Below are 27,329 nucleotides of genomic sequence, written 5' to 3' on the forward strand. Positions count from 1 at the left end.
CTCACTTTTCTTCAGGAGGTACTTAAAGCAGGGGCTGCTAGGGTGGGCAATGGCACCATCACCTCTGTCTCCTCAAAAGAGGGAGCTTTGCTCAGCCCTCACGAAGCATACCCGTAGGCACTTCTCCCTGGGGACTCGGAGCTCAGGACCTGGGATGACCCCAGGTGCCTTCCTCCAGCTCCATCCTCCCGCACTGGTAGGGGCTGCTGCCCCTCAGCAAGGGATCGCGCACAAAGCTAGTGCAGTGCAACTCCACACAAAACCTTACGGAAGGGGAAGGCGGTGTTTATTTGAACCTAAAGTGACACCACTCACACCCCCACACCTACAAACACCCCCACCTAAAGGTGCATGTCCACGTGGTGTGGTCAGGTCGCTGTGTCTGACACCGGGGACAGGGCCACCAGCTAGCGAGTCCCAGCGACAGCTCTGGCGTTCCTCTTGCTGACGGCAGAGAACTGGCGGTTTTTGGACAGATTTTTTACAGCCTTCACGGGTCAGTGGTTACTATGGGCTGATCTTTATCTCAGAGTCCTGCTTACTCACCCCCCATAAACCCCATGAAGCTGCTGCCCGTTGTCTCCTTTCCCTCCTTTCGGGTACCTTATCTAAGCCTTCCCCCTGGAACAACAGGCAGCGCGATGGCACATCCCCTGTAACCTCGCCACCACTCCCCCCTTCTCAGGGAACGGGTCTTCCAGCGACGAGCCATCTGTGCCTCTGTGCCGTGCCCTTATCAAAGCACAGACCTCCTGGTCCTGACGCAAACCACACATCCCCCGGTGTTTACCCAGTTGTTTGCTGTCAGTTGTGCCTTTGGTTATCAGCGCGGGCCATTCCTGCACCCCTGGCTCAAGCACTCCTTCTGGTGTTTCATGTACCCATTCCCATCCCCTAATGCTTCCATTGCAGACCTCTGCAGTTACTTCCACCAGCGGCAGGACTCCTATTACAAATCACACCAACGCTGCTAGTAGGCTTTAAGTCTAAGCCAGCCAGGCTAGCCCCAGTTGTTAGCGAAAGGCTGGTTCACCTTTAACGGTGTTTCGTGCCAATGTGGACAAATGGCTCCTCCAGGCAGCTGGCTTAGGGGCTTGTCCAGGTGAAGGCACCTCCAGCCACAGCAGCACGCTGCCTTCGGGCTGCCTTCCCGTGCCTGGGCACTAAGATGTGCCTGGCGCAGCCGCGGGGCGGCGGGCAGGACTGTGGATTGCTGCAGGGGCTGTGTGTTTGCACAGGCTGCCACAGCACCCAACAAGAGGCAGACGCCAAAAGGAGCGGAGAAATGACAGGGGGGCCATGCCGCAGCCCCAGCACTCATCCTCAGCTTTGCTTAGAGATCTCGAACGCTCCAGAAACCAGCAACCGAGATTCTACCTCTTAGCAAATGAATTGCTGAAATGTGACTATTAGTACCAAATTAGCAGCCTTGCTGCTGTGGATGGGGAGTTTCCTTGTCCCCCATGCCTTCTCCCCATGTCAGGATCACACCCGGCAATTATTAGGTGTGCACAACAGGTTAAGCACTGAGTAAGGTGACTTTAGAGAGAGAGAGATTCCACCTCCCAGTCTTCATTCATCACTAGATTAATGATGGAGAAAGCCTGTGAGAGAAACAACTCGACAGCAATGCTACAGTGTTCCAAAAATTAAATACTGCCTTTTAGTATGCATCCCTGGAGGATCCTGGAGCACTTAGTGCTATTTAACTTAGTGATAAAGAAATGCCTGAAAACCGTGCTATGGGGTAGGTGATTTCCCACCCAGTCCCTTTGAAGGAAAAACATAGGTACAGAGAGGCGAACGAAGCTACACGTGTTCATGGGAGGAGAGTCCCTCCACGACGGCAGGCAGAGATTCCAGTCCAGATTCACAGAACCGAGCTGAGAGGGCTCCTCTTCCCCTGCAACTGCCAATTACCTGAAACTGTCATTTTTCTTCTAAAATTCTCAGTGTTAGCAAAATATAACTTCCATCTCACTAACCAGAGGTGAGATATATGAATGGGCAATCCAGGCTCCTTAGACAATGCCAGCAAAGAGAACTTCAGATCAGTAACTCCCCCCGGTATTGTTAAAAACTCCAGACAAGCTCTGAGCTGGACGAGTTTCCAGGACAGGCTGAGCATCACCTTTCTCTGCACTCTCCAGCCACAGGTCTGAGACTCCCCGGTAGCCAACAGCTCCCTGCGGTAAATCAGAGGGCTGCTAACTGGAGTGCGGTAACTCACCCCAGGTGCTGTCCCATCCACATGATGGAGCCGTGAAGGAAACACATACATGGGTGAAAGGATCTGTTTTAGGTACCACAGAGAACCGAAGTACAAAGACAAAGCAATAGCCCAGGTTAACAAACGAAAGCACAAGTTCTCCAAGGATGCCATGGGATCATTTCCATCAGTGGCACCCCGACACCAAGCTGGCTGGTGGATCCTCAGCAGTACAACACTTACAGGTAGCCCAAAGTCAGCTCCTACGCCTGGGACATCACTGGACTCGAGGATGAGCTGGTCTGGAGGCTGCTGGTGATGGGAAGGATCAAGCCAGCCCAACCTGCTTGCCTTGGAGCCTGTCCCTTCCCTTGCAATGGCCTGGGAACTAAGGCCTGGGACTTCTACTGGATATTTGGAAACTGCTGCACACCACAGAGCAAATCTGTAATTCTCTGCCTGCATGAACAGCCACAGTGTCCGCACAGACAGTTGTGAGTGTCGTCTGATTCCGTGCCTTGAGCATGCCCCGGTGTCCATGATCCAGGATTCATTAGAGAAAACAAACGGTTTCATTAACTGAGGTATGTCAGGGCCGTGGAGAAATGGAGTGATGCCTGTGTGCAAACCCAGTGACAGTGAGGGATGTACTGAGTAACTTCCCCAAATAGTTGCACGGACAGAGACAATGATGAAACCCTGCACAGACGTGACAGGTGCGGAGCCGACACCGATTGTCCACCATCACTCACCCGAATGAAGCCTGTACACACACAGAGGAACGCTTTCTCACAAACTCACGCCTGCTGTCAAAAAAGGCTGCAGAAAAAGGCAGGTATGTCTGAGTGCCCACTGTCTGGGAGGTGCCTGAGATATTCAGAGAAATCTGCAGGGATTTGCGATTGTTCTCTTTCATCACAAAAACAGTGTATCTTATCAAGCCCCAAAACAAAGGGATTTTGGTAGGAACAGAGCAGAGCAGACAGAGCAGTCTCCTCTCAGGCTCCTCATACAAGGGAAGCGAAGCAAAATGCCCCAGAGCAGCTCCACAGGGAAGGCATTTCCCAGGCCAAACCCCCTGTGCCCTCCTTGTAAAGTCTCCTGACTGCTACACGGGGAGCAAAGAAGAGGATATTCAGCCTTCCATTTCATTTACGTGGTTTTGCCTTGGTGTTGGTTTTTGGTTTTGGCTGGAGGTTCTCCATTCTGGGCTCTCCTTTCACACTGCGTGGAGTTTTATCTACGTAATCTTTCTTAAATTATTCCTCTCCCCGCCTCATTTACAACTCTAAAAGGAACGCTAAACATAGAGAATAAAAAGCAGGCAGCCAACGTACAATTGTCACCAGCACAGGTGGTGTCCCAGGCACTTGGGCAAACATCTGGAGGACAGTCATCTGCGCGCGGCGGGACCGCAGGGAGGAGCCCCAGCAGCAGCACGCATTTGTCTTTCGCAAGAGCCTTCTCTGCCTCTAACCAAGATTATTCTGTCATGTGAGAAGAAGCAACACAGGCAAATCTCAGGAAACATAAACCTCATTTGTGCTACAGAAGAGCCTGAAATGAATGTCCTAAGAACTTAATCACTGCAGCAATCCCGACTACATGTTGTCAGACACTTGGCACAACATTTTTTGCGTCACCCAAGAGTGGCTTCTTGACAGCAGGCATAAAGGGCATTTATGAAGAAGGAGCGGCAGGTATAACAAGGCTCCCCCTTGCTTTAAAATACACACAGCAGTGACTGTCAGTTAGCCAAAAACCTGCACAGGGAAGTTAATGAGCCACAATGTTCGGAGGTAAAGCTCCATGTTTCCAGAGGCTCTCCTTCCTTCAAACAGCTGCAATTTTCAGCTGGGTTTATTTTGTACACCACTGGTTTCGGGGCGAGCTGCCCCCTTAATCTCAGTTTGCAGCCCCGTGGTTCTTTGCCCACTTCCTGGGAAAGCTACAGCTCTTGTCTGTATAGGCAAGGAAAGGGATCTTACGTTTTGCAGGGCATCTTGATACTGCGGCAGGGAGGACAGCTGTGACTCGGAGTGGTACGGCGGTAACCCTTTCCTCAGAGTCCTCAGATCCCCAGTGCTGGACTGCTGCAACGACAAAGACAGAAAATAGGACAGTCTGTATTAACAAGGAGAAGGAAAGTTGTGTCCCTTCTGCTGGATTAGCTTTTCCCACAACCACTTCTTTACTGTGAGCATTCCCGTAACTTCTCCCTGCAACAGCAGTTGAAGTGACCATTAGCAATAAAACGCTTTATCCCAAGCCCACACCTGGAGAAAGCATTTGCAAGCAGCTGGAAGTTAAACTCTCAAGGTCTACTCCATTAAATGATACAGCAAGAAGGCATTTTTAATGTACCTGAGTTCATACATGTTAGTTAAAAACATTTGTTAAGATGCAAATGAAAACAGTTTTCAGAGTCCAGATTAAAGTCAAATCAGTAAAATAAATCCACCAGGAGACATTTTCTAGGTCTTTTTCAAACAATGTCGGCTATTGCAATCACCTGCAGGTGGACAGCAATGAGAGTCTGTAAACAGTGCTGGTGTAATTCACCTAAGCTTGCAACAGGTGTGTGGAAGTAACAGTTTCTTATTTGGCTATCAATTAGTGTGCACCCACAAGCCTTAAAGAGAGTCATGTAAATAAAGGTAATCTATATGACTTGACAAACCATAGAGATAAATGTAATCAATTGTCGGCACTCAAAGGAAGCAGCAGCACTGGGTGTAAGGAGAACACTGAATAATCTCAGGACAAAGTTTCTGCCTCGTGTTACTTGTTCTCTCATTCTGTCATTCCAAAACAGGACAGTCTTAGAAAGAGAAGAGTTCCTCCTTTATGAAAGTACACCCATAAAAAGCCAATATACAAGTAGCCAGAATCAAGGGCCTGGGAGAAGATCATATCTTTTTATTAGCAATAAATATCCTCATTAACTTTACATATTTTTAAGAGTATAAAGCAATGCGCTGTCCTTCATTTTAAAGCTATAAAATCATGATCTTTTAGATTTTTATGTTCCATTAAGGCTTCTGACTTGCATCTGCTGCAGAAATGATGTTTTCCACTTCAAAAGAACCAAAGAAAAACCACTGGTGCAATAAAATTTAACGGGAAGTCTCATAAATCAGCTCAACTGTATATAAAAAACCCTCAGTGACCCCAAAGGCCTGACAATAACCAAGACTTCAGGGAGTGTGGCTGCCCACGGATCTCAGAAATACGGAGAGTTCATTTCTGTTCTTTGCTCCCACTTTACAGAGAAGAATGAGTGCACTCAGACTGGATACATCATTTTCCATCAGTGTCAGAAACATTTTCTCGTCGCCACGTGTTCAGCCTTTGTTTTAGTTCAAAATGCTGTGTTCTGAAGGAAAAAACATCCCGTGTGACCCAGTGTGTTCACAACCATTCCGGCCCACTCGGCCTATCGACTTTCATTTTACAAGCTGTGACGGGAAGGACAGTTTTCAAGAAAGTCATCACGAGAAATGGATGCTAGTCCTGCACCACCTATCTGCTGGGAACTGTTGTATCTCAGAGTCGAGCGATGTGGAATGGCTTCAGCATGGCAGATTGCTGGGATTCCCTTGGATTTACAAGGTGGCATCCGAGAAGATCACAGCCTACATTTCGTTTGCATTCCGCAACAGTCGGAAACAGAAGGATTTGAAGAAGGAGATAACTTCTTCTGTAGCTAAAAAGTGACTGTAGCTAAAAACTGAGCTCCTGTCTCCTTCGTAAATCCTTTCAGAGGATGGTTGGAAGGTCAGAATGGAAGATGATGACAAGGTCTTTATTCTCCTGGCCTTGTCCCAGGCGTGTGATGTGCAGGGGTCTGTTGGAGGTTACACTGAAAGAATTTTAACCTGGCTGGTTCTGCTTCCACTGCCCTGCTGTGTGCAACTGCTGCTTCCCTGTTGTATGCGTACCTGGAGCAGAGACCTCCCGCAGAGGTCCCGACCCTCTGCTACCCACTCCTTCAGCGTGTCAGTCCGGGAGCTGATGGACCCTTCCCTGCCACCTGTGATGAATGGGCCCTTGCACCGGCAAGGGAAAAGCAGAAGAAAAGAGCACGGCCAAAATGCAAGGCTGGAGCTGTGTGCCAGAGCCCCACGAAGTCAGAGACCTCCTTGAAGGCTGTGCTCCGTAAGGACGAGCACTTCATCTGTGTTCAGAGCCCCGCGTTCATCCACATCACTTCAGACTTCTGCAGTCGGCACTGGGACAGGCAGCGTGCCACGTGTTTGCGGGGAGCCGGGCGTGCAGAAACAGGCATGAGAAAGAGATTAGGTGGACAGTTCTTTCTGTTCTCCAGAAACTTGTTCTCTTGCCCCAAAATCTCCGTGGGCTGGCCTGTGTTAGGTGTAGCATGTGCTTCATCGCACTACACATTGTCCTTGTATAGGTCAAAATGCCTTGCCCATCAGAGCAAGTAAGGACACCAGAGCTACGTCTGGTCAACGCACAACACTACAGCAGCTATAAATACGCTAGTTTAAACTGATTTAATTTAACTGACCTATGCTCCAGCCTGGAGCAAGAGTCTGCATTAATTTCAATTTGGCTTAAATTGGTTCAAATTGTGTTGGTAAATACACAGACACAGTCAAACCCCTGCTCTAACAAGTGTTTATAATGGATTAGTTCAATTGCTTTTTTTAAACAAATCCCATTTAAGACAGTGCACTTGTGTGTGACATAACTATTGTTAGGCTGTTTCAGTGACTGCTGATGACGAATCTGACCTAATGCATTCAATTTGATGGAAAGATTCCCACTGAGTTCAACGAACATCAAAACAAGCCCTTAATTAAAGAGAAGAAAAAAAGGGGGGGAGGGGGGAAACACAACTCAAAACAAAGGAAAGAAAAGAAATCTAAGAAACAAAAATGTGGGACAGAGATATACCCAGAAGAGGAATTAGATGTTCTGGGCATGGGGTGGGCTTGGTAGAATCAAGAATCATCGTCATCTGCCGTTACTTATAATGTATCTGAGTTGGAGATGACCAAAGAACCACATTTCCTACTGCTGTTGCTAGGAAAGCCTTTCATGAGCACTCCACTCACTGCAGTTTTACTTCTACACTTTCTAGAATTTGTTGCGAATCGCATCTTACTCTAAGTAGTTTTTACAACAGCCCAACAATCACAGTTCTGCACTATTTATTTTTCTTGCACTAAAACCAAAAGTGCATTTTTTTGCCATAGAAGGAAAATTGCTTTTCCTTCCTTTTTTAAATTAAAATGGTGTAGTGGCGCATGTTCATCAGACCTCCCTAAACATTTACACATTTGTTGGGCTTGGCTGTCGGTGTTGGAGCTAACCAGAAAAAGAAAGTGAATCCCCCATTAAAAAGCAATATGACTAATGATGCATCAGAATGAGTAGCCATTACTCCACTTAAATCTAAATTAAAAATCCTGGTATTTGCATTGTCAATTCACTCACAAAATGAAATCTCTTATTACCTTACCCAGTTTTCATTACTGAGATGTAAGTGGATCCCAAATTGCTTTTCTAGTCAGAATGGCATTTTAAAAGTACAATCGCTGATCATCTCTGTTCATCATCATTGTTGGAGATCATCTCAATTAATGTGCAACATGTCTATAATAAATTACCCTTCAGGTAAAATCACTTCACATTTCTGCAGTTTCAAGGAATTTATCAGCAAAATAATTTCCATCTGAACTAAAACTTGCCATGGGAGAGCGCTTGAAGAGATTGAACTTGGGGGGGAATGTTTTCTAGGCTGAGGTGCAGAGAGATGAGGGACATTGAAAGAAAGGGAAACAGAGAGATCTGAGACACATTCAGCCTTAACCTGTTCAAATTTACAACTTGCACAACCTGAAATACCCTTGTCCCCAGCAAAAGCCAACGAGTAGGCACTGTCTACTCTGGAGTAGCTCTTGCTCTTTTACTGTGAATTTTTTTCAAACACTCGTTTCATCCAAATGTTTAAAAATAAATAAATAAATAAATAAATGAAATGCAAAGGGAATAGAGAAACATCTCCTGCCTTTCACAGTGCAGCAATGTGAAATCTCCCTTAGGTCTACCCCAGCGCCGCTCTACGTGTTGTTGCCTCCCTTCGCCGGCTGATGAAACGCCTTCGCCTTCAGCACAAACCTGCCTTGCATGCTGCCACGCTGACAGCTCCACAGTGGTCCTCCAGACACAATAACTCTTTATTATCTGCAAGTAATGACGTGACATTTATCACTGCATTTTTCAGCTAGGCAGAACTTGAACTGACCCCGGGATATACTGCTGTTGGACCAAAGCCTGAGATCTTTGTCAGCCCCGTTATGAAAGAAACGGACCTAAACGTGCTCCTCCTGGCAGGGAAGGGAGTTTTACCTGCTCGTATAAGTGAGAAAAGAATGGGACCAACAAACTGTTTTTTGTAAAAATGGACTGCAAACCCAACTTTGTCACTGTACAAAATGGAAGCAATTTGATGATTACCATGGGTAGAAAGTGGTAAGCATTTTCCATATAAAAAAATTTATCGTTTAACTAGTTAGAAATTAAGGTCTCGGTGCTTAACAAGTCCTACAATTACATTTAAAAAAATCAGCAAACACTTGTGCCTATCAAAGCTTTCCACTCTTCCAGCAGGGAGAAGAAATGGTGGCCTCTGACTTTTTGACCTGATGTGCTGAGTGATTCAATTTGAAAATAACACAAATAACACAAGAAGATGGATGGTGTTTGTGGTATTTTAAGGTCAAGGTACTATGAAGAAACATTTATTTTCCTTTCTGTTTCTGTCCAGTAAAGTCAGATCAGTGCTATGGCCATGTTGAACCAACTGTGAAGATAAAGCGTTGAAAACTTATGGACAAGTCAGACAAATTATCTTTTCTGTTACACTTTGGTGCTACTTCTGCTGGAAGGGAGAAAAAAGAAGGCAGGCATTTAATTCTGAAGAACTTTGATCTAACAAAAGGGACCGTTCGCACCAGAAGTTAAATTCAGTAAGGGGCAGAAATTTACTTGACAGATATTTTCAGTGTTTATGAAAGAGATTAGCGAAAAAAAGGAACGATTTCAATTAGAATTATGTGCTGAAGTGACTGAGGAAAATTAAAAAGCGACACTGTCAGCTTCCAGTAATTCATGAATTAGCATTCAAAACAGGGTCGTTACATAAGTAGCCTTTAATTGAAAACACTATTTTCTCCTTTCACATAAATTGTAACAGCTGAAGGCTGAACAGAGGTTAAAAAAAAAAAAGGAATCATAAATGATCGGTTTGACTCTGTGCCCTACAGAAATATTAAAGCCTTTACTAACAATCACAGCTTCCCTTCTCCCTCCGGACCACGGGGTCACCTTGCAGCAGCTCAGGTGTCTGCCCACGAGCATCCCGTGCCTGCACGCATCCCAGGCACCTGCGGAGGCTGGGCGGATGTGATGATGAGCTGCTGGAGACCCACGGCCTGCTGGTGTGCAGTGGGAGCCAGAGGGACAGCTCTGCTGGCACCTGAGGACAACGTCTGACCTCCTGAGGTGCTGCTCGTGCCTCTTCTTCTTAACTCATTTGTAACCTCCAGCCCTGCGAAAGCTTCCTCTCCTCGTCCCCATGCCACGCAGGAGGAAACCAAGCACCAAGTCAAAGGCCAGGACTCCTACGAAGCCTCTTCCAGCAGTAAGCACTTTTGTGTTTACCTCTGAGGAGCCCCTCAATGAAGGCATGGAAAAACGTACAGAATTAAGAGCAGGATCAACTACCCCTGAGTCACCAACAGCAGACTCCCCAGGGGGAAGTCAGCTTGGAGGCTTTAGAATCATCAGCTTTGTTTTCCTACACCATAGACCCACTGGCACTAAATTCAAGAGATCACACACACCTTAAATTTATTAACATTTTACCTCCTAATAAACATAACTTTAGAAGAAATGATGTATCTTAACATGAAGCACAATCAAATGTAAAGCAATATTGTGATGAACGCAGTATTGGCAATAGAAGATACCTTTTTTGACACCAGTGCAGAAGATTTTGTTTGGGCAAATGAATAAGCCACGCTGACACCCAGCCCTAAGAGAGACAAGCAATTTCCATTTTTTAGTGGTCACTTCATTCTTTTACAAAGCACAGGATCTCCTTCATCTGTAATTCAATCATCGCAATGAAACTGGTCCCTAACAATAGGGCAAAGGCATCCCATACTGACCATGTAGGCCCATAAGGATTTGGGCTTACAGTTTGGGGAACTCTCTATATGAAAAAATGTCTATACGGAAAAAAAAAGTCATTCTTATTTCATATACTAGTTTTACCCCATAAATCTTGGACAGATGAAAAACTCTGCTGAGGCCTTTTTGATTGAGGCTTTTGATTATATATATTTGGGATGAGAAAAAGGAGGAAGGTTTTATTTCAGTTCAGCAGGTTAGGCTGCCCTCATCTTTATGGACTGCTGTACTGCCCATTACCTGAATTACTTGCCTGTCACTGCAGTATAAATTCTTAAACCTACAGGTAACAATTTTCTACACCATAATTGTTCCTGTAATTGAAACTGCCTCAATTTTGACACTCAACAACCCATTGTTTTCAACTGGGTAATTAAATGGAAGGTTTAGCTTGAAATCTTTTCCTCTTATTCCAAACACACACTGGTCCTGCAGCGATTTAGCTGGAAGTACCAACTTCTCCTCACATAGGTAAATGGCTTTGATTTGAAGTTGGTCAAAACTCAAGATTTTACTAACAAATGTCTTTTGCACAAGTACAGGATTCAAATCAAAAATAATTAGAGGCATATTTAATACATTCAGACGATTAAAAAATGGAAATCGCTAGCATTAGCATGTGAAAGAACAAGCAATCAGAGCCCCGAACAACCAGCACCAATATTGAAAGGCAGCCCCCGGATCCAAAAAGCTGTTTGCGGATGCATTAGCTTTCTCTACCTTACTGAAATTTCGTGGCAAGCTGTTGCAGTCAGCCAACTAGAAGGGAACAGAAGAACATTATACATTTAGAAACTTAAGCCAAAATAAAGGTATTTTATCATCCCGGATAAATTCTATCTTTACCACAGATGACCAAAATACACTCTTTTTATGCAACATTTGACAGGATAATGCTACTATTTGAACTTCACCCCCCTTTTCCCATGTTAACGAATGAAGTCTTGCAGAACCCATTATTATCTGCACAACCATTAACATCTTATTGTCCCAATTCTGAGCATGGTGACCCCACGTACAGCTGACTAAGTTCAATCACCTTACGCTCGCTCACAGCTGCAGATATTTTACCATACCCACAGAGCTCAATGACACTATGAGAACAGTCTGCAGGAAAAACCTGGCCCAAGACCTCCTAAGTCCAGCAGAGCAATTATTTACGTTGCTGAGTTAAAGCAAAGTAGAAACACATCTCCAGTAATGTGAATGAGATGCTGCAATAAGTCAGCAAAAAAACCTGGACGCGCTATTGCTGATCCTCACGCAGGGTGCATGAATAGAGACCAAGGTATGAAATCCTGCACATCGTTGCTGTCCATGGGACTCAGCACAGAGCACACAACCCTGAAGGACTGCTTCTTTTTTTGCCCTCTCACACAGGCACCAGGGCCGTGGCCCAGGTTTCTCATGGTCTCACCACCACATGCTAGTGGCCTTTTCAGGCAGACCTGTGCCCCAGTGACCATCCCCTACCGCACGACCTTGCACAAAGATTTCCTCTTTATCTCATTAATCTGCGTTTTAGGGACTCGTGCACCAGGAAGAGGAGGGATATGCAATTTCACTGTGTGAAGCTGGCTAATAGTTGAATTAAGGTTCAGTAATTGCAGTTATCACTACAAGACATTCAAGCAAAAATAAGCTCAGCAAAGCACACATCTGACTTTAAGTATATGTGAAGAGTCCCATTAGCTTCAACAGCATTTATCAGGCAAGTTGGAAATTACACACATGAGAGTGCAGTAAAAAAATCAACGTATTTGATTTCTTAAGAACTCTGCAAATGGAGAACTCTGCAAAAAGAAAAAAAATAAGGGATGAGATTAAAACTATTTAACATCTTCCCCATCATGCAATAATACGAGGTTTCTGTAACAGGAGAGATTAAATTCCTTTACACTGCTTCATATCCCTGTTGTACACACAGGGTGTCCAGGGATCGAGCCTTAGTCTGGTGGCAAAGGCTTTAGAAGACCGTGGTCTTCTGATCCCCCAATCTCCCAGTTCCCTCTCTGGTGTCCAACCAGCAGGTCACAAGTGCAGCCTCAGCCAGTTTCATCAGTAAAGCCATTTCCAGTTGTTCTTGTGGAATTTGAAATGGTACAGCCCAGGGATTGAGGTGCAGAGCCCTTGTGCAGCAGCAGCACAGAGCCGTGAGGATGCAGGGATGTGGTGCCATGGCTGGATCCTGGCCGTTCCCAAACACAGTACCAAAACGAGCACCCCGCTCCCAGCTATGCTCTGAATTTCCCCTCATACCATGAGCTGCATGCATGCAAGTTAAAGGGGCAAAGCAGCAGATTTCATCTGCTTCTGACGGTGAGAACTGGAATTCTCTAATACTGGGGGAGACAGCATTTTGGGAAAGCTTAATAAATATCGGGAGACAGTCAGTAAGAGACTTAGCAGATTTTGCCATGTAAAACCACTAGTGGAAAAAATACTTTTTATTACTACCTCAATGGGCTACAGGCAATAACAGCAGAGCAAGTTTCAAACCTCTCCATTCTCCGTAGCAGCTGAGGTAGGGAGCTTTAGTGTGCTGTTAATATTCAACGACGTCCCTATCTTTTTCCTCTTGTTTTAGACCAGCAAAGGAGTATCAACCCCGTAACTCATCGGAGGCTCAGATAATCAGCTCAGACTAAATTGCAGTGTACAATTATAATCACACAACTGGCAGGCTTTGCTCAAGTGAGAGCATTGGCTGGCACAGCTGAGATTCAACCATTGCAGCCTCTAACCCAAACAGAAATGCAGCTCAGTAGTTAACAAGCCAAATGGAGCTATAACCATTGACATCCAGTGTAGCCCGCATCTGGTCTGTGGCTTGTAAGCAATAAGTTCAGGAGTCTCCGACTAATGGAGCCCATCCATGGCTCATCAGCAGCAAAATCAGTCTCTTCGTTAGCAAAATCAACGGAGAAGCTATGGAATGCTGCCCCGGTTCCATCAGGCGAGTAGATGTAGATGTGGATGTAGTATTACACACATGAATGAACTTACTGGAGCATGCCCTGGAGTCACCTTTCATTTTCTTCTCTGTACTACAGGCAAGGAGGCCAAAGGGAACCACCGCACCTCCTCGCAGAAGCTTGGTCAAAGCAGTGCAGATGGGGCTCCCCTCAAGTCATTCCCCACGTCCCATAAAATGAGGGGGTTGGGAGTCAGGAAGGCAAAGACCTGAATCCCCTTCTCATAAATCACAAAAGGTCCCCGGAGGCTTTGGCTAACACTGGGACCAAGCTGGCCGAGGACTTTGCTGCCTTTTCTCTCTTCCTTTAAACAGTGCTCAGGGCACGATGGAACCTCAAGCCCCTCTCTTCTGGGTCTCATGAGAGCGGAACAGAGGGGGAGAATCACCTCCCTCGTCCTGCTGGCCACGCCGCTTTTGATGCAGCCCTGGATACAGTTGGCTTTCTGGGCATTCAATTTGGCATTGAGCTTATTGCAAAAGTCTGTTTTTAAGCCTCTGCAGCTATTGCTTTGTTTGTCTTTGAAACCACTTTTCAGTGTCTATCAGATTGACTGATGGCTGAGAAGCTGTGTACTTTGAACCTCTCTACACGTTATAAAGACAAAATAATGCTACTTCATAGCCTGATCTAACTGTAATTAACAGCTTCTTTCCTGACCCTGTCCTCATAAACACAAAAAAGTGGAATCTGGAGAAATTATTACAAAGCTGGTTAAGCACAGGATATGACTAATCCTGCATTTCACAGCTGGAGGTTGAACTGAGCCTCATTAAACCCAATGTTCTTGCTCGCCCACAACAGAAAGAAATGGGGCATGGAAGATCTTTGTGTGTGTGCACGGCTCGCTCATACTCACAGTCTCCTACAGAAAGCCGGCTCCAGTCCTTTGAAAATTTTGAGTTAAGTTGCAAGAAATGATAATCTTACATTCATAAGATTCAACAAGCACTGTGTGTTTCTATCTATCTGGTACTTGCCTTCTGTATTCAGAACTTATATTTCAAAGGTTTGGGGAAACTATTTCTATGTGCCAGGTGACGTTCTCATAAAATCACTTGTTTCCACAGTTTACAGTCCCCAGAACACACAGAGCATCATCCAGACTTCGTTACAAGTTGAAAAAGTCCATTTCTGTCATTGAGTCTGCTTTTCAGAAGTGCTCCTACCTATGAATGGAAGGCAAACACCAGCAGAATATTTATTTTCGTAGGCAGCAGCCCAAGACCCCGATGTCCAAAGTCAACAGAATGAATTCCACTGTATCAAAAGACTTGAAAGTATTTTGGATGCAAGTCTGAGACATCTTTGAACTGTTTTTATAAAAATGTACACCTCGAATTTGGGGTAAACCATTGTATTCAAGAAATAGATACTATTTACTTAGATCTCAAGTCCACTTATTTAATAGCAAATTGGTCATGTCAGTCAATCTAATCATTTTTTCTTGAAGCATCTGCTGCCACAGCTAAAGAAGCTACATTGGGGGGGGGGGGGGATCTGTTAAAATTTCTTGCATTTATGCATGCAAGTGATGCAATGCAATTAGAGGCTTAAATCAAATTTTGGAGAGCGCAGCAAAGAAGGTCTCATAAAAATATGGTTCTGTGTGAGCTGTACCTCAAAATGCATGGAATTTTGTAGAAAGTATCATTATTGACTTGAAATGAGTATTTGGACGCAGACCCAAATATGTGTGTTCTTTTTGATTAATTAAAATTAGTATGCAGCTAAACATTTGCACGGTGTATAAAAACAGTAAAACAGTAACCTGGGTCTTCAGTATTCTGAATTTAAATAGAGACTAAATGCATTGGAAAGCTTTCATGTCTGACTCACTGTCTATTACAAAAAAAATCCTATTTCCCTTGTGATTCCTTAAATTAAAGCAATTACACTTATCCTCCTCATACACAAACAGCAGGCAGACTTTGGGGAAATGAGAGAGGTTTGCAATTTCGTTCCACTTGTGGCGAGCACGTGCAGCACTGCCGGCACGAGTAACGGCCCCGCCACAAACCCGTTGACCTGCAGCTCAAAGAGAGGCCCCGGCGTTCACACCTGATCCCAGCTCTGAGAGCTGAGAGAGAAGTGCACAAGCAGGGGCTGGTAATGGCAGGCTTGGCACCCAAGCGGGTGGTAACAGCACAACAGGGGAGCTGTGTGCGATTCCTTCCTCTCCTCCAGTCTCCCTTCCTCAGGAGGGGACCAAACTCTGCTAACTGCACTTGCATCTTTGTGCTGTGCACTGCTAATGGCTCCCCAGCTCTCTTAAATCCCGGGGTCCATTTTTTCTCCTCATTTCCAGAACAATATGCCAGAAATTGCTTGCTGGGTGCCTGTTTGTGCCAAGTGCACGTTTGCTTAAGAAGACTTTGGGCAGTCTGTGGACTCCTTCACCAACAGCCCCCGTGGAAGCTCCTTGTTCAAAAACCACGGCTCTATCTTAATAGCAGCATTTTCAGGTGTTATTTACTTCATTTTACTACATGTACAGCTGCGGCCTTCTTTTAACTCAGGCTGAGCACAGAGTTTCTTATAAAGAAGTCTAAGCACAATTTTCAAGATGTTTTGGTGTACAAAGGATCTCCCAGTGCTCCTCTCAATCCCCATCAGCAAGCAGGCAGACGCTGAAGCACTGGTCATACTGAAGTCTATGCGGCGATTTAATTAACTACTCAGATGTCCCTGATAACTCCCAAGGGTTGTCCCCTCCCTAGAGAAGAATTTCTCCTATTTCTGCTCAGCACAAGGGCTCCTTGAGTTTTTCCTGGAAGGCGCATCGTGACCTCATTGTTCAACGTCCGGTGACTCGGAGTCTCGCTGCCTGCCCGATCTGTCCGCTCTCCTCAAAGCTTTTGGAGAACAAGGTGTGCAACACGCCCTGGGCATCTCTGAGGAGGAAAACGCACCCCTGCCCTAAAGGGAAAAGCCAGACTAGGCTCAGCAGAGTCTGTAAGGCAAAAGAAGTTCTGACAGTCACACAATGCACAGGGTGCACTTCATTACGAGGAGAGAGCTGAGCCCATGAAGCCTATAAATTTCGATTTTAGTTAAAAGTGCCTGATCCTTGCTTGCCCCTGTACAGAATGATCTGGAAATGTAAAACAAGGTGGGCTATGGCCAAAAGTTTATCACTGCTATTATCTCTAAAACGCATGCATTAGTTACAAAACTAAACAGAACTGACCTTTGGAGCTCCCAAAGCTGTTAAACACAGGTTTCTCTGATTTTGAGGGAAAAGGGTGTAATTACAAATTCATCTTTAGTTTCAGGGGCAGTGTGAGTTGGCTTGAAGGGTCTATTTTCTACTTGGGCACTTTCAGCTCAGAGGAACAGAAGGCAAATCCAGTCTCTCATCACAGGGGTTGTATCTTAATAATATGGACGGTACCCTCATCTGCTTAACCACAGACTGCAAAGGAGAGGTTAACACCAGCTCTCCGGTGCATTCCCCACAAAGACGCAGAGAAAAAACAGGACTTCTCCCACACGATGTGCTGCAGATTAAATCCATGCACACAGCAGAAGTTAGCGCACTTCTTCCCTGGAGAATTGCAGACAATAAAAGGGATGCCTGTGAAGCTCTCCAAAGCCAACACCCAACGTTCCTGAGAGCTGACGTCCATGTTCTTTACACCTCAGCTAAAACTTCAGAAAATAAAGTCGTCAATTAAGCCGACACACCAGAAACATACCTGGCTTGCAACTCTCCTATAAAAGGAAGCTGGAAGGGAGCCAGGGATTTCCACCACACCTTGCCACGTCAAAATGCCAGCCACGGTGAGGCTGCAAGGAGTCACTGACACTCCTTGGGAGCCCAACGTGAGCCTCTCCCCTTGCTCCCGTGCTCGTAGAGGACAGAAACCAGTTGCACTCGTGAGACAGGTTGACACTGTCAGCCCCAGGACGCTGAGGAACCACCTGAAATGTGGGGTCCTTGCCATTGTGGTTACAGCACAGGTGGCTACCAGCACGGATGGGCCTTTTTGGTAGCGGTGTTTGCTACAGCATCTCTCCAACCAGCACAAACTAGGGCAACAAAAGCCGTGCGTCGGCAGAACTGCTGCCAGGGGTTTTGTCAGCACAGCGATGTCAACCGAGAGCGTCACTTTCTAGATAACACAGCCGTGACAGCAAAACTATGTGCTGTAAGCCTGAGTCAAAGACGGGCAGAAAACCGGAGTCGTATCGAGAACAGGAAGAGCTGCAGTTACTGACAGGTTAGCAGTTTCAGAAGCAGCTCATTTCCCCACTGGAAATACCCATCTCCTTCCCTAGAAAGCAAAAGAAGTCAAAACCAAAAAACGCCATACGTGGCTACCATAAATAACATCCACTTCTCCGTTTACTTTCCTCCCAGTGCGCAGTGTGGCTCACGAGATGGCGCCTCCTGACCCACGAGGGAAGGAGAAGCTCTCTCCATTAATCTCTCCAAACGAGTCACCAGAAGAAAAGCAGTGTGAATCACAGCGCGCTCGCGCTGCTGGTAACACGTACACGCAAGGCAGCAGCCTCGGCATGGGCTGGAGAGCTCTCCAATCTCTCGCTGAGCTTTTGCTCCAACGTGCTCTAGGATAAAGGAGATGTCAGGAAGCACAAGAAAAAGTGCACGCCGCAGACCCCCGCGCTGCCTCGGTTCTGCGTCTGAACACGGCACAAAAACACTCATCACGTCTCGGCGTAGCCTCTCATCCAAGACGCCGGAGAAGATAAAGCAACAAATCTCACTCAGGACGCACCAGCTAGCAGAGGTGCATTGTGTCGCCAGCCGCTGTAATATAAATCCTCCCGTGAAGCTCGCAGTATCATTTGCAGCACCAGGCTTCTCGGGTTTCTCCAGATGAAGCACTATTTCAGCTCTATGTTTAGCACTTGGAAAGCAGCCAGGAAGACTTCCATAACCACCACTGATTTGTTAATCCCTTAATGCACAGGCACTGTTTGTTACTTGGGACGTCAGGTTTCATCACTCCTCAGCACGGTGGTGATAGAACTCCTTGACACCAGACTGCAAATATTATTGCAATGTCAATACTCCCCGGGAGGAAGCCAAGCTGAGTTAAAATGTGACTTTGGTGTTGACAAGCCAGTTTGGCATTGTCGAGTTCAAAGTGCCAGGATCACCTGGCAACTTTAAAAACAGGAGAAAGTTTGCCAGGATCCTAGAGTCTTAGCCCAAGATCCGCATGGCAACAGCTAAACACCTTCCAATCAGATGAAGCATGAAGAGTACGGTAAGTGGATTAAACTTTTCCAGGAAAGTGCTGGGAACAACATATACATATGCATGAGAGTGTGTCCATATACAAATCTTCCTCATTTTTCTCCCCCCCTTTTTTTTCCATAGTCTGCAGACTCTGGTAGAAAATGAAGTTACAACTGGTGAATTTCACATTAGGCATTAAAAGAGAAAAATTCCAAAACTAGGTCTGTAGCATCGCAGGCTTGGAGGCGATGCAGTTCAGGATTCCCAAGGAGTTCACACAGTGGCAGCTTCAACATTTCTCCCGCTGCCCTAAGGAGAGCTGTCTGAACGCTCACGATAAAAAAGAGGTATTTCCTGAGCACCATCTGAAATAGGTTGGATCCTGGTATTTTTGGAGGGCCGTTAAGACATCACATAGGGTCTGCACAGAGCATCAGGGCCAGGCTGGAGCCGGTAGCTCCTGCTGCTAGGGAGGCCCCTGGCTCTCTCCAGGGCACAGAGATATTTGAAGATAATTTCTCTCCATTCTGGATCCAAACTTTTGTAGTAACACAGCCTGAAAGGTGAGGACAACGGAAGACAGCTTGTGTGCTCAGAGGAAAACACACAGCCTTCACACCCAGGACAGAGCAAAGGCAGAAGGGCTGAGCCACCCAGTAATTATCACCACTTCTTTTTGACCTCAGAAGGCAGACACGACCGAGGGGCGTGCTCGGCCACAGCAGGACAAAACCCAGCCAAGGGCACATCGAGCAGAGCCTGTCCCCAAACCCTTGCGTGTCCCCTGGCAGCTGCGCACGCACAGCCCATCTGCTTATCAATAACTCCGATGGAATCGTCTCGGGGCCTCAGCCAGCGCCAGCCAGTGCACGGGCTGGGAGAAAGACAGAGGGAGTTAAAATTAAATTAGCAATTGATTAATACTTGAAGCCACTCGGTAGCTGTTGAGTTGAGAGTCCTTTGGGGGTTTTAACCGTTCAGCACTCTGCGCTTCATGCTACCGATCGCATGGCTAGCAATGGTAACAAGAATACCTGAAACTTGGGGCAATTTTACCAAAAGCTCACAGTCTGGTTGAAACATGGGTTTCAATAAAAAAATTATTTACCAGAATTATTTTATTGAAATCTCAGTAAGCACATAACCTTCTTTTCAATTTTATTTTTAACATGGATATTTTAGAAATAAAACAGAAGATACCAGAGCAATCTATTTTCAGACTCAGTGAAATGCAAAGAAAAACATAAAAACTTTTTTTTTGTCTTTTTCACTTCTAGTCCTTATACTTTGGAAGAACCTGGAACGAAAGGAGTCTGAAAACTCAGTGCTTCAACAGTGTAATAGTGAAAAGATGCAGAGAACAGGAGAAAAAGGGCAACTCTTCCGCTGGTTTAGACAGTGTTTCACTGCTTTCTGAAGAGCTGCCCCTCTTCGCACAGAGTGCTGTGTTTTAAGGGGGATCCAGGGGACATATCAGACTGAAGGATTGTTTTCTTCCTGCTGCTCGACGTTCCTATATATAGATAGGTAAGCACGAGCAATGATCAAAAGCCCAGCAGCACATGGAGTAGACTTTGAAGGACGGATGCAAGCAAAAAGTGCCAGTTTTGAAGACATCTGTTCTGCTTTCAGCGAGATCACAAATAAAAGCAGGGAGCCAGCACTGCACAAAACTACTCCCAAGGCCGTCCTTTTACTACAAACTCCTCATTCAACAAGATAAAAGCAAATGTAAAAGGGCAAGCGAGATCCTGCAGCAAGGACACAGGCAATGCCGGAGCCTCACACCACCACCGCGTCCTGCACGGAGGCGTCAACGTGCAAGCACAGCGCGTGTCCTGCTGCTGCCGGTGCCAGCAGCCCCCCAGCCCCTGCCACCCATCCTTCATGCACGTCAAACTACGTTTCTCCTGAACACACAGACACAGACACTAACAGTTTCCTTTTTTTCTCTCTATGCAATTTTGAGGTAGCATTACTGCAAATGTTGCGTAACAAAACAAGACCAAATTCCAGTAGTGGGGGGTTGGTACCAGTATGCTCTTCCCCTTGTAAGAAGTCCCCACTGAATTCAGGTGGGCTGACACAACTGTACAGAAGCAGAACAGCCACATTAATGCCCATTAGGGAATAAAAAACCTACCTGAGAGAGAAGCTTGTTGTCATCCTCCAGCAGTTTCACTTTTGTTTCAAGTTGCCTGATGTAGTTGGAAGACGAATCTTTAGGAAAAGAGAAAAAAATATGTTTACATTTCTTGTTTTACACGTAAGTACTGTCAGACAGCAAAATATTTCCCCTCTGTGGAAAGTATGGGAAAAAGAAATGTATTAAAAACTCAAGTGTAAAGGACAAGGAGGGTTTCTGCTAAAAGTGGTTTTTCACTAGAGAGCTGAGATTTGGCAATTCAATATCTTCTGTGAATCCATCAGTGCCACCGGGTTGGGCGGAAGGGGAGAAAGGAAGTAAAGTGAAGCTGAAAGACTGAGCTTTGTAATTTCTGGTAGTAATTTTGTAGCTTTGAAAGACATTCTTATTCACCTAAAATGCACCAATATACTCAACAACAGAACAAGATGTTTCCTTTCACATTCAAATAAACTGCTCCCCCTCAAACGCATGCCTTTTTCTTGCAAAACCAAGTGAAAAATTCACACAAATAAGGACAGCACTGCCAGAGCTGCCATCACTGCAACAGGGCATGAGGTATACAGCCAGGCCACCGGGCTGAAGCACGCACACAGCCTGAAGTATGCAACAGAAATGCCCACCCATGAGATCTCTTTCTTCTAGTGGAAGCATGTGACCCTAAACAGAAAATTAGAGTACAGTGTAACCCCACGTAAAATGGTGATACTCAACTTGGAGGAAGTTAATGGCCAGTTTACCACTACCGTAAGGCAGCAGCACCAGATAGCAGACCTGGCACAGAAGATAATTTGCCAGCGAGCACTGTGGGTAGCTTACTGCTGTCCAAAACATTTGGGGTTTGTTTCGAAATGTGCGTTGAAACACCACATTTGCAAATTTCACAGGGAAGAAATTAAAGGAACCTGGGGGAAACCTTTTATCCATTTTCATTACAGCTTAACAGGTTGCAATAGTTCCTTCCATCCATCTGCATGTTTGTAATATTTCCCCCCCACTTGTAATTTCGGTAGCAGAGGCTGCGAATTGTTACAGCAGGAGGACAAGAGGGAGAGAGTTTTGCAGCTTTAGCACATGAAAAACAAAACCTGAACGGTTTCTGCATTGTTAAAAGGGCTCTGTGAAATGGAATTCTATTTTCCCTCATTTCATTTATTATGGAACGACTGCAAAAGCCGCTATTCAGCCACGGGACTTCACACTGAGCATGAATCAGAGGAAGCGAGCGTTATGCAACTGCGCTGATGCCGGCGCGCGTTGCTGACTGCCGGCACCCTGGGATCAGCTCCGGCACGGCCAGCAGGCACCAGCAGCTACAGCTTTCCACACGCAAATGCCTGCACCTGCACACGTGGAAGGTTTAAGCTCGCACCACGCCAAGAAGCTTATCTTACCCAGTGCCAGTACCTGCCAAACACACTCAGCGCAAGCCTGACTGCTGCTTCTTGGCGACTCTTTGGGTAGTTTTGCAGAAAAGCTAGCATACGAGCTACTGCTAAGCACTTGGAGTGCTCTGACCATTCAAGAGAAAAATTGGAATATGCTTGGAAAAGTGCTACCATAGGCAAGAGCCAAACCGCACATAAAGGAACAGCAGGACCCATCGGAGTCAAGTGCCCAGCTAAAGTGCGCACACTGTCAGAGAAAACATGTTCACTCCTTTGTTTTGATTGCGCTTTGCGCAAAACCAGGAAATCCAAATAAATCCTCATGAAAAAGCATAAGAAGACACCATAGGGAACTATGTAAGTTCCACCAACAGTTTAAGTGGCCATGAGGTTCACAACAGCATCACCTTCAGCTGCAGGGATCGCAAACTGTCTGCCCAACAACAGCTCAAACCCAGGAGGAGTCTCCAGATGAGAGGAAAAGAGGGCAAACAAAGTAGGTTATGTGATCGATCCATAGCACCTCACCTTCCCAGCTAAGGCTTCATGCCAACGGTGTTGTGAATCCAGTCATGCATATAGAAATGTGTAGACTATAACGCTACAAAAGATCTCTGCCTAAGTCAGCAAGATTTCAGCTCCAGCTTAAAGAACTTGCTGAATTAGTAATGAACCTGTCCTCCATCAGGGTGATCGGGGAATTCTTAAAGCCCATGGAGCACAGTTTCACCTCCTCTGTACCCACTACATTTTGTTTACTTACCCCTAAATCCAGCCCAGTAATACCCATTTGGCTAACCAGTTCCCAGAACAGCCTCCGGCTCAGCCTGAAGACACCTCAGGACTCCACCTTTTCCACTTGTGTGCTGGATACAACAGGCTCCATCTGCAGATCTGCTCAGATAAGGTGTCCTTCCCCGCCTGCGCTCCAGCCCCACCAGGAAGCAAGCACTTGCTGCCAGGGCAGCAGCACAGGTAAGTGCTCTTAAGAGGTAAGTTACCCAAGGAAAGCAGCGATCCCGATACATCAGCTCCTGATTTTTATCTCGTAGCACTGAGGCATTCGAAGCAGCTCCAAGGAAGGATTCACGGCGGTGCCAAAGGACAGGCTCAGCCCACGCCTGCCTCTGGACTGAGCACAGCCTCTTCGTGCTTACATGGCACAGGCAGCAACACTTGCATAAACAAGTGCAAAAATGCTAGATAATGCTAAGGACGTGTTGCGGGTCACACACACGCTCCAGAATAATCAATCTTTACGAAGCCTTTCCCCTGTTAGCAGTCCAAGCAGCAGGGAGCCCGCTCCACACAGTGCCCCCCACACCTCCGTACTCTCTTAGCACTACTTGGCGTTTTTCTTGTGCCAGACACCACTACTACACCACACTACGTTGTGCACAAAAGGCAGCAACAACAACAAAAAAAAAAGCTTATGGGAACTATTTCTGAGCCCGACAGGTCCCTTCCCCTAGTCCCTTGTCCACGGAGGGCAGAGAAGCTGCAGGAGGCCCTTTTGGGCAGCTCTACCTGGAGCACAGGGTTCATGGCCCAAAATGGAGGCTGACAGCCCAAGCCTCAGGAGCAACCCTTCTTGTGTGTTTGTGGTGGCTTCAGCATTGCTAACGGCTACAGGTAATTAATGTCAAATGGTCAAGTTGGGACGCAGAAGCTGTTGTGTTCAGGCCCTTGGAGCTACAAGGAGCGAGTGACTGGCTGACCAAGAAAATTGACCATAGTTGACCAAGAAATGGAAATGGAGAGAATAATTTTATCACTTTATTTCCTATCCCTTGCAAAGAAAAAGGCATTCCATGGGCATGTTGGGGAGGCAACCCCTGCATCCCCAGGAACCAATGCACTCCACAACCACCTCCAGCCTTAAAAGCCTGTTTTGAGATTTGCTGGAATTCTTCAAACACCACTGTTCGATCCCAAACTACATCTGAGGTCTGACCTCAGCCTAAAGACACTCCACAGCAATGTAAAATATAAGGAGAAAAAAGCAAATGAGCTCTTTTGTCAGCAGAAGACGCTCTTTCTCAGGCAAAGGTTGAGAAACAGTGCTCAGAGCCGCCACCACCCTCGCCATGCCCTCACAGATGAATGGTCTCCATCTTCTGGACCTGCCAGTGCTGAGGTGGGTGCCACACAAGCCATCTGCACCTTGATCTCAGGTTTAAAGAATCCCATACCTCTCCTGACAGCAGGCAGCAACACTCCAGGGCTCAGCAGCAGAACCCCAGGCTGAGTCTCTCCCACGTTAGATCAAGAAACACATTCCCAACATTTTTCTGCCTCTGACCTTCCTCTTATCAGCGAGTCTCCCCCCTTGCCTGCCTCCCCCACAGCCGTGGGCTGAGGATGGCCCCGCTGACCCACCCAGGAGAGGCGGCAGAGCTGGAATGCTGACGGCTTGGACCCCCTCATCCCCTTCATTAAGAATTAAATGGATGGTCCCACCACCTTGTCAAAGCCTGCCGTCAGCCATGAGGAATGCTTCACCCTCAGCCCGAACGTGCCCTCCTTGGCGGCACGAGCGGCTGCTAGGCCTGGGTGCTGGGACGTACCACAGCACCTCACATAGCAATGCAGCACCGGCTTCAAGTCCGCCCACGCCTGCTGGTGCAAGGCCAGCAGCCCAGTCAGGCGAGGTGGGACATCAGTCAGCTCTGTAGAAGTGTGGCACTGCCAAGGAGCACAGCACCACAGAAGCAGACAAGGATGGCAGGCAAGGACGCATCGGATAAGCTTTTCGACAGGATGCTGTGGCCCTCAGTGCCACCTGGGATCAGTGTGTTCCTCCTGTCACACTCCTCAGGGTCATGGGCAGCCACTGAATGAGCAACGCCTGCCTTAGCAGGCCAGACAGCAGGAATTTCCCCTCAAAAACCCCAAGCCTCCCACCCACCACCCTCCCTGTCACGCGTCAGACCAGGTGCTACCAGGCCACCATGCCAGGAGCACCTTTCAGCAGCAAAAGCAAGTCTGGGGCTGGTCCCCACCTCACCACCTCCACGAGCACCAAGCGAGCAGCACCGATGGAAATCATACCGCCGTGTCGCAATCAGCCACCACTCGCTTACGCTGTGTAAATGCTTCCAGCTAAACTGTGGGCAGAGCTGTAAAACCTGAAGTCCTGTTTCTCTATACAGCCTTTGAAGAACTAATTGGATGTAGCTCCTCACATTATCTCCGTGAGAGGTAAAGGAGTCACATTCCAGCCCACGAAGGAGCATTACTGTTGTTATCCACCCTTCTCAAGATTTACCGTCTTAAAAAATACACTCCATCTGGAATCGGGTGTAATTCAACTTTGATGTAATCTCGCTGAGTAACTTTTCTCCACGTAGATAAACCACTTAATACTCATTACTGCTAGATTGAGGCAAGACAAATCACTCTACCTTGTTTTAACTAAAAGGCCTTTGAGGGAGCAGGGAACTGCCTGGCTCCTGAAGCTTTTTTAAAACATAAATTAGAAACTGTTTCAACAATCAAAACAATCTCTAAGCCTGCTGAGCACAGAGCAGTGTCATTTTAAAAGACACTTGGAGACACTGGAGCCTTTCCGATCCTCATTTGAAATTTCAGAGAAATCTGTCTGAGGGGTAAGTAAGATGAATTATACATTTATTTTGACAGTAACAACGGAAATGTTTTTATTTCCGTGTATGTTATTTCTCAAAACCACGAGCATGCGGAGCAGAGGCTTGCATTGTAGCTACACGGCTGGCATCGAGCCACCTTTATTTAAGACGTTTTTATAACGAGGCCTGCTTTATTTCAGCACTTAGATGGATGTAAGAAGAAACGCAACGCCTTTACTTAGCACAGTTCACAACAGAGAGGCAAGAAAAGGTTACGGTAGCAGTCCGTGAGAGGAGGATGCTGGCTCCCAGCTGCCTCAGTCACAGCGGGACGGTGCCTGCACCCCGCGTGGGCCATGCGGAACCCCTCCTGCTGTGTTTTCTCCCCAGGAACTACATTTACAAAGCACGACTTACGACAGCGAAGCACGGCTATATCTGCTTTGTCAGTGTCCTGCCAACAAGATTCTTCCTCCCCTCATCGAAAGCAGAGACCCTAAAGGGGTTCTCCCAAACCCATACCCGAGGAGGAAAGACGTGGGATGGAGTGATGTTCTGCCAGGCTCACACCTTGCAGCCAGCTGCCTCATTCTCCCTCCTGTGATAAGATGGTGATATTTTTGCTTCCTCCTCTTCCATCAAAGATCATCTCAGAGAAAGACCTTCACCTGCGCTCAATAAAACACTTCACTGTCTGTCGGCAGTTTTGTTATCACACCTCTGCTTTTCAGCACAATATTTCAGATTCTTATTGCTCTGCTGGTTTTGCTTCTTGACTCAGACAAGCAGGCTGAAAAATAGGCTAGTGGTTACATCTCATAGGGTAGTTGATTTATTAAGGCAACGGGGCTCTTTCAGAGCAGCTAGGAAGCAGATGAAACCCACACCTTTTTGTATCTTGTCATTGAAGGAAACTTTTTAGAGGTGGACAAGCCCCTAACCCTTGATTTTTCCTAGGCAGCCCCCATCTTTCTGCTCTCACCAGCAAACCCCATTCATAGAACCGCAGAATCATCTAGGTTGGAAAAGACCTGCAAAATCATCAAGTCCATCTACCAGCCTGACTTACTGAGTCCCATCGCTAAACCCTCGTCCCTTAACATGTCCCTTGGTGCCACACCCACACATCTCTGAAACACCTCCAGGGATGGGGACTCCACCAGTACCCTGGGCAGCCTGTTCCAAAGCTCGATCACTCCTTCCATGAAGAAATTCCTCCTGATGTCCAATCTAAACCTCCCCTGGAACAACTTGAGACTGTTAATTCCTGATGCCCTGTTTCAGACCGGTATGCGAGGCACGTTTTCACATCAGGGTTAGCTCAGTGAGTGGTTCAAATGCGAGCAGGGACGCTGCAAAGCCACTGTTGAGTTACTCTGCTTTTGCAGGTGCTGCCCTCAGGGCTTTGGGGGCTTGCTGTGCTGTGACACACTCGGTTCTACGGTGACTCTCACCAGGACGCAGGGAGGAACTGCTGCTTCTGGCAGCCGGAGGATGCTGCTGGCGTCCGAGGGACTTGGCCGCTGTCCCCACTCCAGCCCCTGTCCCGCTGAACAAAGGCAGCTCTCCTGCCTGAGCAAAGTGACACCCAG

General features: G+C 46.7%; 1 protein-coding gene across 3 annotated transcripts in view; it reads right to left on the reverse strand.

The window, feature by feature from the left end:
- Positions 1–27,329, reverse strand: part of CCDC85C (coiled-coil domain containing 85C) — a 107,422-nt gene that overhangs the window by 22,018 nt on the left and 58,075 nt on the right. For 2 of the 3 annotated variants that reach the window (XM_050711121.1, XM_050711120.1), the window contains 3 exons: positions 20,760–20,836; positions 11,153–11,191; positions 4,198–4,302 (listed from right to left, as the gene is read on the reverse strand). In XM_050711121.1, coding sequence (XP_050567078.1) covers positions 4,198–4,302; positions 11,153–11,191; positions 20,760–20,836 — 221 coding nt within the window. The remainder of the gene's footprint in view (positions 1–4,197; positions 4,303–11,152; positions 11,192–20,759; positions 20,837–27,329) is intronic. The other variant, XM_050711122.1, reaches the window with a different exon arrangement.

Source organism: Cygnus atratus, chromosome 5, assembly GCF_013377495.2.
Source record: "Cygnus atratus isolate AKBS03 ecotype Queensland, Australia chromosome 5, CAtr_DNAZoo_HiC_assembly, whole genome shotgun sequence".
NCBI classification, from domain to species: Eukaryota; Metazoa; Chordata; class Aves; order Anseriformes; family Anatidae; genus Cygnus; species Cygnus atratus.